The sequence below is a fragment of the Micromonas commoda genome, chromosome 1 (assembly GCF_000090985.2).
Source record: "Micromonas commoda chromosome 1, complete sequence".
Taxonomy (NCBI): Eukaryota; Viridiplantae; Chlorophyta; class Mamiellophyceae; order Mamiellales; family Mamiellaceae; genus Micromonas; species Micromonas commoda.
The window spans coordinates 119,284-130,838 of NC_013038.1; the positions used below are offsets into that span (position 1 = coordinate 119,284).

The window sequence follows — 11,555 nt, forward strand, 5'->3', positions numbered from 1 at the left end:
GTTATTATCATGTGGGTTGCGCAACATTCATAAATTAGGGCGCGGGCGCGGGAGGAGGCGCCCCGTGGAGGATAGTCGGGGGGGGGTTATGTCCACCGGGGGACGGTCGCGCGGCGCCGCGCGACAGCTCGCCGCGGTCGTCCGCGACGGCGGCGCGCGCGCCTCAACCTCCGGGCGCGCAGGGCCCGATGAGCGGTCGCCGGTTCATCATCTTCTCGGGAAGATTTGGGCTTTTGGCGCGCGCCGGCGACGCAGCGGCCCGGGATCCGGCGGCACCGCCGCCGCCCCGCCGCCCGCCGCCGACCCCGCCAAACGCGCGGACGAGCGCCTCGCGCGGCACCTCGGCCTGCCGGCCATCCCGCTCCCCAAATCCCTCGTCGACGGTCACCGAGGCGTCGACCCCAGATGGCGCATCCATCGAGTCTCGACCGAGACCACCGCGACGTCGACGGGCCAACCCAGGGTGACGCTCATCGTGCAGGACGCGAGAAGGGCGGAAATCACGCGCGAGCGAGAGTACTTCGGCGTCGACGCGCCCGGACCAAACGCCGCAAACACGGACGCCGCGGACCGCGAGCCGCACCTCTGGAAGTGGCTCGCCAACGCCGGGATGAACATCTCGACCAAATCCCCGAGCCGACAAGGCGTGTGGGTCCTCGCGGATAGGATCCAACCCCCGCCCAACAACGGCGGCCGATCTGCGGGGGGAGCCTCCCTCTTCGACGACGTTCGCGGACGGCGGACGGTTCGAGCCAACCGCGCGTCGCCGCTGTTCACGGCGCGGGCGACTCGCGGGGGCGGCGCCGGTTTAATCCCGGGCGCGAAGATCGAGTTCACGCCGGAAGGGGAAGCCGTCGTGGACCACGTCGCGCTCAACGCGCTCCTGTACCTGCAGAAACCCAACACGAGGGAGGTGTACGTGTCCTTCCTGGGGTTACACGCGGGGCGAGTCGGTCAGGCGGCTGGGGGACAGGGACAGGCTGGCCATCAATCCGTGCACTCGGGCAGGGGCAAGTCGGCGGCGGATCACGTCGCCATGGGGGAACAACTCGCGTTCCACGCGGAGGCCGCTCGGCGGATCAACTGGCTGGGCACGCGGCTGGGGTTCGACGTTAACTCGGATCGATGGGACGGGCGATCGCCGGTGACGATGTGCGAGCCGTGGAGGTTGCAGCTCACGCGGCTGCCGCCCAAGGTGGCGGAAGCGGGTGGGGGGAAAGACAGGTGGCTCATCGCGTGCGTCGTCCCGCCGGCCAACGCTGCTTTCGACGGAGGAGGCGTCGCGGGAGGGACCGCTAACAACGCACTCGCGGATAATCCCGTCGTCGTCGCCGACTTGGTGGAGTCCATCGACTTTGCGCAGCGAACGGGGACGCGGCTGGCGGTGTGTGGGCTGGAGCTGGCCGGTACGCACCCGCAGCGGCTTATCAGCAAATCGACTGGGACCCCCCCGTCGTCGTCGTTTGATTGGTCCTCCTCCGCTGGAGAGGAGATCGACTCGATCGACTCGATTTCACCCGCGGACGCGCAGTGGCGACTGCAACGCGAGGACCTTGTCAACGCCGTGGACAAGGCGGCGCGGGCGCACGCGGCGGTGACGACGGCGTACGTCCGCGAAAACACGCAGCGGATATGGCTGGAAGACTGGACGCACGAGGGGCTTCGTTTAGAGGAGGCGTCGGCGCTCGTCGTCGACGGCGCGCGTTCGCCCGAGTGGGCGGTGCGCTGGTTCGCCGGGTTTTCGCGGCCGTACTTGACGACGCCGAACGACCGCGCGCTCGTCTCCGCGCTGTCGAAGTGGGGAGCCGACGCGGGGCGAGGAGGAAAAGCGGATTCGTTCTCTGCCGACGTCACCTCTTCGTCGTCGTCGTCGTCGTCGTCCTCTGGCGCGGCCGTGTCGTCACGATCGCCGCCGTGGTTCTTCCTCGACCCGATGGCGTCGCTCGCGCGGTTTTGGAAAGGTTCTCTTTCCAGACTCTTTCCGAATCTGTATATGAGCGGCAATGTTACACACGCAGACTACGTCAGGGGCGCGGTGACGCCGCTGATGCGTGAGACGTGCCGATACCTCGCGAACGAGATTGGCGAGAAGCGGTGCGTGGAACTGCTCGCGGAGCAAAACGTGGCTGGCGCGCGTGAGTGCCTGCACGATTTTCTCCTCGGGTCCAAGTTTGACGGAGGATCCGTGCTCGATCGCGACTGGAACGCAATGTTCCCGCCGGGCTCATCCGCCGCTTCCGAAGGTCTCGGGAACACCCGCGACGGCTACTTCCCGCCGGGCTCCTCGGCACCCTCGGCACCCTCGGCACCCTCCTCCTCCTCCTCCTCCTCCTCGAGGGGCGCGCGGTTCTTCGACGCCATCATGGGCGACAACCTTCCGCTTCGCGCGGCGTCCGACGAAAACCTTCGCGAACCCGGCTTGCTCTTCGCCGCGTTTCGTAAGTTCCGGAACAACGTCGACCTCATGACGACGCGCGTCGGCGCGTGGCACCTCAACCTGGCGTTCGGTCACGTCCTCGCCCGCGTCGAACACCTGCGAACGACGTCGCCCGACGATGTATCTCTGCTGCCCCTGCATCGCATGACGGTGGATTGGATCGAGCGCCTGTGCGAGGGGCACCGTTCGTACCTGGTCGACGGCCGCGGGATTCGACAGGTGTACCTCCGGGACGCGGACAAGGTGTCGAGGGGCGCGACGGCGCTCATCGACAGGTGCGACGACCTGAGACGGCGGATGGACGACCTCAGGGCGCGGCACGAGGGCGCTTTGGCTGACTTAAAAACGCTCGCCGAGGATGTAGAAAAAGGTTTCGCGAAGGGCGACGCGGATGCCATGGCTATGGCCATGGGCGCCGAGGTGGAGCGAACGTACGACCTGAGCGACGAATCGGGTTTGAACCACGACACGTTGTTGGAGGATGATTTCACCAGCGCGGGGTGGCGCGAGTCGCTTCGCAGGCTCGAGGAGGCCATCGCGAGGTTGGAGTCGTTTGAGCCCGATTTTACCGAGGACGCACGAGTCGCCGCGTCGTCGTCCCCCGACGGCTTCGTCCGCGCCATGAGCTACGACCTGCCGCCGTACGTGCCTTCCGCGGAGGACGACTTCGGATCCAACGATGAACTCACGGAGACTTCGGACGACTTCGGATCCGAGGATGGGCGTGCGGAGCGGGAGGCGGTTTTAGCGGGGGCGGTTGGGAAGCTCGAACCCTCGAAGGCGGAGTTTACAACCAAAAACTCGGGGCCCGTGCGAGCGACGACGAGCGCGCCGGTGACGATCGACCTCGACGGTACCGTGTCCGCGTTGCGCCTGCGGGGGCCCGCGACGGACGGGGACTCCACGCATCATCGCCCGCGGGCGGGTCCCGGCGCGGACTTTCCGCTGGTGGACGAGGCGGAGATGCTCTCGGTGTACGAGGATTGGCTCCGTCCGTTGAACGAAGCGCACTGCGTTCTTTTGAGAGCGTACGAGCTACGGAAACAGATGCGCGCCGCGGTGGACCTGGTGGCGGCGACGGAAAAGATCGACCCGAGCGGGATTCGAACCGCCATCGAAAAAGCAAAGACGGAAGGGGCGCCGCACTCGACCGTCGTCGCCGCGGAGGAGAGGCTGTTGGCCCTCGAGGACGAGCTCGCCGCGTTTATTCGCGCCAGGCGCAGGCGGGGGAACGACTCGCTGCTGCCGCCGCCCAAGCAGGGGTGGACCGGCGCGGGCCGGCACGTGTGGTACAACGAGAAGGACGAGCTCGGCCGAGGGTCGTTGGGAACAGCCGTGTACGCAGGGGTTTACGACGAGCAGGTGCGTTTTATTTTTTTTATTTTCGTAAGTCCCGTACGGGCAATTAGAGTGACTTACGTCGCGTTTTGTTTGTTCGCAGGAGGGTCGGAACACGGTGGTGCGACGACCGGCGGCGATTAAGCGAATCCCGCTTCCCCCGGGCGAGCGACGGGACGCCGTTCGCGCTTTGGTCGAACGCGAGGTTGGTTTGCACAGGTGAGTTTATTTTCATTTTCGCATGGGCAATTTGACTGACGTGGTTTTTTTTAACAGGTTCCTAAACCAGAACAGCAAACGTGTCACCTTTTTGTACGGCGTGCACCTGGACGGCGACGACGCGGTGTTCACCGCTATGGAGCGATGCGGCGAGTCGCTGTCGCAGTGGCTCTCCAACGCCCCCGACGGGGAGGTTGCCAACTTAAACCCGAAGGAACGCGTCGACGCCGCTGCCGCAATCGTCGCGGCGGTGGCGGACGTGCACGCCGCCAACGTGGTGCACAACGACGTCAAGCCCGATAACTGCCTCCGCGCGTCCTCCGGGGAGTTCAAGCTGGCGGATTTGGGTCTGGGGGTTCGGATGAAAGACGCCGACGTTGCCGGGAAGAGCTCGGGGCGGTACTCGATGACCACGTTCGCCGGATACGGCGTCAACGTGCAGATGACCGGGCGCCCGCCGGAGGTGCTTCAAGGGGACGCGTTGACAACCGCGGTGGACGTGTGGTCACTCGGTTCGTTGGTGTACACGACGCTGACGGGGCACCCGAGCCCTTACGCCGAGTCGACCGCCGGTAGTAAGGGCCCCGTCGGTGGATCTACGGGCGCGGATACCATCGCGGGCCTGTACGAGAACCAGCGGATAATCAAGGGCGCGTTCAACCTCAACGCGTTGGAGACGGCCAAGCTGCCGCGGTGAGTTTATTTTCATTTCATTTTCGTATGGGCAATTAGAATGACGTGGTTTTTTTTTAACAGGCACGTGGTGGTCGCCGCTCGGCACTGCGTTCACGATATGCTGCAACCCGACCCTAAGGATCGACCGACGGCCGCGGCGGTGAGAGACCACCCGCTGTTCTGGACCACGGAACGGTGCGTCGAGGCGGTGAGAGACGTGTACGACGCGCGAATCTTGAACGATCTGTCGCCGGAGGAGGAGGCGGCGATCGTCGCCGAGGCTTGGGGCGCGGGGAGAAAAGAATCCGTCGGTCGCCGCACCGCGCGGTCGCTGCAGGGGTGGAAGGACCAGATCGTCCCGGAGTTGCGGCGGCGTTTGGTGACGCGGCAGCGCGCGCTCCAGGAGACGGGCGGCGCGGGCGTTACGAGCGTTACGACGGGCGACGGTTCATCTTCCGACGCGAGCGCGCCGGACGTCTCGCGGGTGAACGGGACGCGAGGCGCCGCCCGGGGCGGGGCGCATCAATCGAAGAAGACGGTCAAAGAAAACGGAGGAGTTTCCGGCGCGAACGACGGTTCATCTTCCGACGACGGCACCGGGTACGAGTCGTCCATCCGCGATTTGTTCCGTTTAGTTCGAAACCTTCACGAGCACCCGCCGCTGGACATCAACCGCGGGGACCGAACGAAGCGCGCGATGGTCAAGTCCATGGGCGCGCTCGCGTCGACCGTGCCTGCCCGGGGGGACGAGGACCCGTGGTCGCAGGCGAGGCGGGTGGTGGAGGGATACCTGACGCACGCGTTCCCCGAGCTGCCCATCATCGCCAAGTACCTGCTGGACAACAGGGAGCACATCGAGCGGCTGAAGAGTAGGCGGGGGGAGATTCCAATCGTCGGCGACGGCGGCAGCGCGGGAGGGAGGGGTCAGGGCCAGCAGAGACAGCAGGGCTCGCAGCAGCAGAAAGGGGGCTCACAGCAGCAGAAACAGCGCGGCAGGAAACAGCGCGGCAAGAAGTGAACGAACTTCGAAGCAAGCGTCGCGTTGAGAGTCGAAGGTTCGGCTTTTCATTTTTAATCGGGAGGAATTGTGAAATTTACAACGCCGCGGCTGGCGCGATCGCCGCCGTCGTCCGGCATCCACGCGTCGCTCTCCTCGACACTCGTCATCACGTCTTCATCGCGAACTGAAGCCCGTACTTGTACTTCATGTCCTTGTGAACCTGCGCGCACGCCGTCAGGTCCAACCCATCAGCCACGCTCGTCTTGACACTCGCGCTGATGTGTCCCGCGGAGCACACGACGGCGCGAACGCTTTGGCCGCTCTCGAGCTTCGTCGCGATGCCGCCGGCGAGCTTCAGGTCCCCGCCGTTGAGTTTGTACACGACCTCCGCCGCGGCGGTGGTGTCCTTGTCCACCTTGAGCGCGGCGCCAGCCTTGATCGTCGACAGTGCGTCGGAGAGGACGGCGGAGAGGACGAGGTCATCGGCGGCGAGTTGAGCGGCGACCGCGTACGAGACGACGCCTTTGGCGGCGTCCACCGCCGCCTCTGCTCCAACCTGCGATGATTAATGCGTTCATTCGATGTCAGGGATCGTCGAACGGGCGTTTGGCGAGGGTTTGGCGACGGGTTTGGCGGGGAAAAAAAAAACCAAAAAAAGTTCCCCTACAAGGCGGCGTCGTTGTTCGCACCTGCGCGTCGCCGAGGTTGAGGCACGCGGACGCCTCCACCTTGGGGTTGCCCCCGAGGCAGTTGGAAACGTCCGCCTTGACTCCGACGTCTCCGGAGAGCAGCGTGTTGGCGAGCTTGAGCGATTTAGCGACGTCCGACGGGTTCACGGAAGCGACAGTCTTCAGGCCGTCGACGACGCCTGTCTTCGTCACGCTAACCTTGGCGACGCCCTTGTCGGTGACCTTGAGCTCGGCGCTGAGTTCCTTGTCCACGACGTACGTCGCGGTGCCGTCGCCGCTGAAGTCGGTACCCTTGGACACGGCCTCGGCCTTGATGGTCTGCGTCGATGAAGAGGGAGGGAGTGGGGACGGGGCGTCGGATGATCGCGGATGATCGCGGAGGGAGGGGCGCGCGAGCTACGTTCAAAGCGGTTGCCGCGAGGGCATGAATGAATGACACGTGGATTCGCGGAGATCGATGGCCGGGGCGGGTGAACGCGCGCCCGGGGCGGGGTTCGCACCAGTTCATCGGAGACGGGCTTTCCGCTGACGCTGAACTTGTGGTCGTAGCTCAGACCGCCGGTCAGCACGTCTGCGGAGACGGGCGGGGTTAAGGAACGTCAGCGCGGGCGCTCGGCCACTTAGGTATTTGCGCAGGTACGAGCCACGCACAGGGGGCGACGCGAGTCTGTCGTTGTTGGAGACGGGACGTCGGGTCGCGGATCGAGCGGGCGGCGGGTTCGCGCACCCTTGACGGCCTTGCCGATGTCGCCAAAGTATTTGGCCATTGTCTTGAAGCCTGCGACGGGGGAAGTGATCGGGGGACGGCGCGTCAATCACCGCGGGTCACGCACGACGAAGGAAGTTTCCCTCAAAAAAGCGCGGACGAAAGACGGATATCGATGGAACGATTGATACGGGTCGTTTCCGGGAAAGCGCGCGCGGGGGACGGCGCGAAGGGTTCGAGGCGCGTTTTCGCGCGGGAACGGAAGACGCGTGCGCACCTGTTGCGTCGAAACTGTCCGGTCGCTGACCCGCGCCCAAACGAAGTGCGCTCGTCGAAGTTCCCCGACCATCGCTGACACCGCCGGGGACTGCCAACGAACTGCAGGGCGTGTGACTCGGCATTCCGACCAACACGGTAGACTAATTTGTAAAGTTGTCTGACCAATACTCCATACGAAAAACGCGTTTTGCATATTTCTGCTATGGTTTTCAGTTAGGGTTTTTCACCCGCCCGAGCATCGAAGCATCGACACGCGGGTATGTAACCCCCCGCGTAGCTCGGAGCAGTACGGCGTAGTCATCGGTCCGATCGTGGTCGCCATCACACCCGGATCGCCGCGGTTCCATCGCCGCGCGACGCCCAGGAAACCACCGCACATCGACCGAACGATGCGCTCGCTCCGTGAGCTCGCCCGCTTCGCCAGCAAGGTCACCGCCGCCTACCCCACCGCCGCCGGTTCCCTCGCCAGCGGCAACTCCTCCATCGCCCCCGCCGCCTCCCTCCTCCAGCGCAGGGTTGGCATCACCATGTCCGCGCCCGCCGCCGTCGACGTGGACGCCTACAAGGTCGGCGACTCCACCAACATCAAGTGGCACGAGGGATCCGTGGACACCGCCACCCGCGAGAAGGCCATGAACCAGAAGGGATGCGTCCTCTGGTTCACCGGTCTCTCCGGCTCCGGCAAGGTGCGACTCATCTCACCTCCGTCGACGACTTTTTCCCGTCCGATCCGTTCCCATCGTCGCCTTCCCGCCCTTCATCCCCCCCCGCGTCCGCGCCAATTCGAACTAACTCCCCGAATCGCGCCTGACGTCATCGTCCATCCCCCCACTCCCGCTCCCCATCGACGAACGAACGCAGTCCACCGTGGCGTACACCCTCGAGCACGCGCTCTTCCAGCGCGGCAAGGTGGCGCAGGTGCTCGACGGCGACAACATCCGCCACGGACTCAACTCCAACCTCGGATTCTCAGCCGAGGACCGCGAGGAGAACATTCGACGCATTGGGGAGGTCTCCAAGCTCTTCGCGGACTCCGGCATGATCACGCTCGTGTCGTTCATCTCCCCGTACCGCAAGGATCGCGATCAGGTGCGTTTATTGTTTATTTTAATCTTCCCTAAAATTGTGTGGGTATTTGTATGGGCAATTAGAATGACGTGTATAACTTTTTATTCACAGGTTCGCGCCCGCGTCGGCGACAAGTTCGTGGAGGTTTACATGAAGATCCCGCTGGAGGTTTGCGAGCAGCGCGACCCCAAGGGGCTGTACAAGGCTGCGAGGGCGGGTAAGATCAAGGGCTTCACCGGCATCGACGACCCGTACGAGGAGCCCCTCGACGCGGAGATCGTCATGGAGGTTGCGAAGGAGGGCGGCGACGGGACCTTGGCGCCGCCGGAAAAGATGGCGGCGGCGATCATCGAGATCCTCGAGCAGAAGGGATTCCTCTCCGCGTGAGGCGCGAGGTGAGGCGCACGGGATGGCGCGAGCCGGTATCGAAGCTCGGCCGTCCCGCGCCGTCCCTTTGCGACCGTTCGTCGTCGAACAAAAGTCCGTCTCGCCCAACGCTTGAATTTTTTTTAAATCTCGAGACGAGAGCGAAAAGCGCGCTCGCCGCTACGGATAGATACGCCGAATCTCGTCCCGCGTTCGGCATCGAACGAACCCTAAACCCGCGCCGCGTGCGCGCGCCGAACCTACCTTCGCCGAATCGAATCCTCGCCCTCATCGACCGAGCCTCGCCGCGATCTCGTCGGCGGTTATTCGACCGGCGAGCCGGAGCTCCTCCAGAAAATTTTCCAACTCGATCCGGTCGCACCCGCCCAACGCCGCGCGCGCCCTCTCCCCCTCGACGCGCGCCTCCTCCTCCCTCGCCGCCCTCTCCTCCTCCTCCCTCGCCGCCCGCGCCGCGCGAGCCGCCTCCGCCTCCCTCGCGCGCCGTCGCCACTCCGGTTCGGGGGGCGGCGGCGGCGGCGGAAGCGGCGCCGCGCAGACGTGCGCAGACGCGAACGAACACTGAAGCCAACGCCTGTCCATGCGCCGCGCGTCCGCTCTGTTCGTGACGGCCCTCGCGTGCACCGTCATCTCCTCGAGCGCCATCCCTTGCGTCGCGAAGAGGTCTTTAACGAAGCGTTTTTCAAAGTAAAACGCTCGCGTCCCGTCGCCGCGGACGTAGTGATTGTCCCCCAACTTTCGTCCGTCGCCCTTGTCCAACAGCCGTCGCTGCGCCAAATCCCCATCCGCGTAGTCCCTCAGCAGCACGCGCCCGGCGCCTTCGGGGCGCATCACGCTTGAGACGTTTCTTAAAACGTCCGGCATACGTTCCGGCGCGATCGCGGACAGGACGAAGACCATCGTGCACACGTCGACGCAGCCGGGCGGTACCGGCCCGCTTGACCCGCCACACAGAGGCTCTCGAGAGACGTCGCACACGAACGGCTTGATCCGATCGCGCTTATCCGCCGGAAGCGTCTGCCGCCTGCGCTCCACGAGCGCCACCGCCCTCGGGGAGAAGTCGCAGCAGAAGACGGTGGCGGTCGGGTCGAGGTCGAGCAACGGGAACGCGCTGTTGCCCGCGCCGCATCCGATCTCGAGAAAGACTCGGCCGGGAAAGGGGTGGATGGGAGAGGCGGGGTTGGCGTACCGGGGCGCGGGGCCGAGCTCGCGCTCGTCGTCGCCCGTCCTATCCACGTTGCCCATCCTATCCAGCGGGTCCACGTCGTCTTCGGAAGATGAACCGTCGGAAGATGAATCGTCGGCGGCGACGTCGCCGTCGCGGCGCGCGGCGGCGGCGGCGGGGAACACGTGCGCCCACTCGCGCCCGAAGTAGTGCCTGTCCTTGAAGAACCTGTCGCCGTTGTTCTTGTAGAAGACGTCCCAGTTCTTCCGCGCGTCGCGCTCGTACTTTTGAACCCAGAACTGCGTCGGTGGATGAATCGGCGGAAGGGTGAGGCGGGAGGGACGAAGAGACGCGGCGCGCCCGACGCGTGCGGTGGCGTGAGAAAAACATGAATGAAGATGAGACGGCACCCGTCCACCCTTCCGGGGCCTTCGTCGTTCGTTCCGGGCCGTTCGACGCACCTCCGAGGCACTCTCCTTGTCTCCATAGAGCGACATCGTCGTCACGTTCGCGACGGGCGACGCGGACATCGCGCCCGATCCGCCGCGCGCCAAGTGGACGAACGAAGTCGGGGCTCCGCAGTTGAGCGCCTGGTCGTCGACAGGCAGACAGGGGCGAAAGTGCCGAGAGTGTCCGCCCGAAAACGGTCGGCTGCACATTTTTCAGAGGGAGCTGAGATATTTTTCGCGCGAACGTATCGGTGCGATATTTTTCACGTTTCACTTTTTGCGCAAAAAGCGTCTCGGGGGTGGACACTTCGAGAGACACGCGAGGGTCATGCGCACGCTGAGCGCCCCACTCGCGTCGCGCGCGCCGGGCCTCACCGCCCGCGCGCGCGTGACGCCGCGCCGCGGCGCGCGAACCGCCGCTCCGGTTCGCGCCGCCCTCGACAAACACGGCCGGAGGGACTACTACGCGGAAAACTACGAGTACTACAAGGACAAGGAGATCACCAACGCGATGTTGGTCGGCGCGCTCGTCCCCGCGGTCGCCAGCTGCGCCGCTTCGTTCCAGCTGGCGATGTCCGCGGAGGCGACCGCGGCGTGGTTCATGTCCGCGGCGGGTTTCGCGGAGGAGGTCGAGATCCTCGACATGGAATACAGCACGTGAGTCCGGAAAATTCTCTCTCAGCGCCCCTCCTCCAATTGCGACCTCCCGCGACGACCCCCCCTCTGACGCTTCCCCTCCTCCCCGCGCTCCTCCCGCAGGGGCCTCGCCCTGAGGTCCGCGCCCCCCGTGGCGGTGGATGATAAGGCTTACGACATGGACGGCGACGATTTCTACGACTGCGAGATCATGAGCATCAGGTGCGCCGCGTGAGGCGCGCTCGGCCCGTTGTCAAGAAAAAACCAAAATCAACAACCAAAGCACTCATCGATTATTCAAAAGTTTCCATTCCACTTGGATGCCTGTACGAGTATGGCTAAAGCGCGGTGCGCCGGCGCCGCGAGCGCGAGCAAATTTCTCTAGCGTTTGAGATTGTAACCAAATTGTAACCATCGTTTCGTACCCGCGGCGTCTGCGCGCGTCGAAAAAGATCGAATCGTCGTCGTCGGCGGCGGCGTAAATTAATCAATCGCGAAGGCGATTCGAAT

The 11,555-nt window shown here is 64.8% G+C and overlaps 5 protein-coding genes across 5 annotated transcripts; 3 read left to right on the forward strand and 2 right to left on the reverse strand.

Moving 5' to 3' along the window:
* Positions 1-88: 88 nt before the first annotated feature.
* MICPUN_54828 (predicted protein) lies at positions 89-5,770 on the forward strand (the record flags this gene model as incomplete). Its single annotated transcript, XM_002506996.1, has 4 exons — positions 89-3,799; positions 3,879-3,994; positions 4,052-4,687; positions 4,751-5,770. 4 exons carry the CDS (start codon positions 89-91, stop codon positions 5,685-5,687), a joined length of 5,400 nt encoding a protein of 1,799 aa, XP_002507042.1. The 3' UTR covers positions 5,688-5,770.
* On the reverse strand, positions 5,715-7,506 carry MICPUN_54829 (predicted protein). Its single transcript, XM_002507381.1, has 4 exons — positions 7,086-7,506; positions 6,859-6,929; positions 6,359-6,676; positions 5,715-6,225 (listed from the first exon to the last, which is right to left on the reverse strand). Exons 1-4 carry the CDS (start codon positions 7,123-7,125, stop codon positions 5,836-5,838), a joined length of 819 nt encoding a protein of 272 aa, XP_002507427.1. The 5' UTR covers positions 7,126-7,506; the 3' UTR covers positions 5,715-5,835.
* A 173-nt stretch (positions 7,507-7,679) lies between these two features.
* On the forward strand, positions 7,680-8,966 carry MICPUN_54830 (adenylyl-sulfate kinase chloroplast precursor). The gene is made up of 3 exons (XM_002506997.1): positions 7,680-8,029; positions 8,205-8,432; positions 8,523-8,966. The coding sequence occupies exons 1-3, from the start codon at positions 7,733-7,735 to the stop codon at positions 8,796-8,798; spliced, it is 801 nt and encodes a 266-aa protein (XP_002507043.1). The 5' UTR covers positions 7,680-7,732; the 3' UTR covers positions 8,799-8,966.
* MICPUN_54831 (predicted protein) lies at positions 8,899-10,619 on the reverse strand (the record flags this gene model as incomplete). Its single annotated transcript, XM_002507382.1, has 1 exon — positions 8,899-10,619. The coding sequence occupies one exon, from the start codon at positions 10,617-10,619 to the stop codon at positions 9,066-9,068; it is 1,554 nt and encodes a 517-aa protein (XP_002507428.1). The 3' UTR covers positions 8,899-9,065.
* Positions 10,620-10,727: 108 nt separating this feature from the next.
* MICPUN_105027 (predicted protein) lies at positions 10,728-11,468 on the forward strand. Its single transcript, XM_002506998.1, has 2 exons — positions 10,728-11,066; positions 11,169-11,468. Exons 1-2 carry the CDS (start codon positions 10,738-10,740, stop codon positions 11,278-11,280), a joined length of 441 nt encoding a protein of 146 aa, XP_002507044.1. The 5' UTR covers positions 10,728-10,737; the 3' UTR covers positions 11,281-11,468.
* Positions 11,469-11,555: the final 87 nt, after the last annotated feature.

What these genes read in the sequence shown, in the direction of transcription:
- MICPUN_54829 (XM_002507381.1), bottom strand. Translation starts at nt 7,125, where the DNA reads ATGGCCAAATACTTTGGCGACATCGGCAAGGCCGTCAAGG. An exon ending in AGCCCGTCTCCGATGAACTG is followed by an intron (nt 6,677 to 6,858) that starts GTGCGAACCCCG and finishes TCATCGACGCAG; the next exon opens with ACCATCAAGGCCGAGGCCGT. An exon ending in TCAACCTCGGCGACGCGCAG is followed by an intron (nt 6,226 to 6,358) that starts GTGCGAACAACG and finishes TAATCATCGCAG; the next exon opens with GTTGGAGCAGAGGCGGCGGT.
- MICPUN_54830 (XM_002506997.1), top strand. Translation starts at nt 7,733, where the DNA reads ATGCGCTCGCTCCGTGAGCTCGCCCGCTTCGCCAGCAAGGTCACCGCC. An exon ending in GTCTCTCCGGCTCCGGCAAG is followed by an intron (nt 8,030 to 8,204) that starts GTGCGACTCATC and finishes GAACGAACGCAG; the next exon opens with TCCACCGTGGCGTACACCCT. An exon ending in ACCGCAAGGATCGCGATCAG is followed by an intron (nt 8,433 to 8,522) that starts GTGCGTTTATTG and finishes TTTTATTCACAG; the next exon opens with GTTCGCGCCCGCGTCGGCGA.
- MICPUN_105027 (XM_002506998.1), top strand. Translation starts at nt 10,738, where the DNA reads ATGCGCACGCTGAGCGCCCCACTCGCGTCGCGCGCGCCGGGCCTCACC. An exon ending in CTCGACATGGAATACAGCAC is followed by an intron (nt 11,067 to 11,168) that starts GTGAGTCCGGAA and finishes CTCCTCCCGCAG; the next exon opens with GGGCCTCGCCCTGAGGTCCG.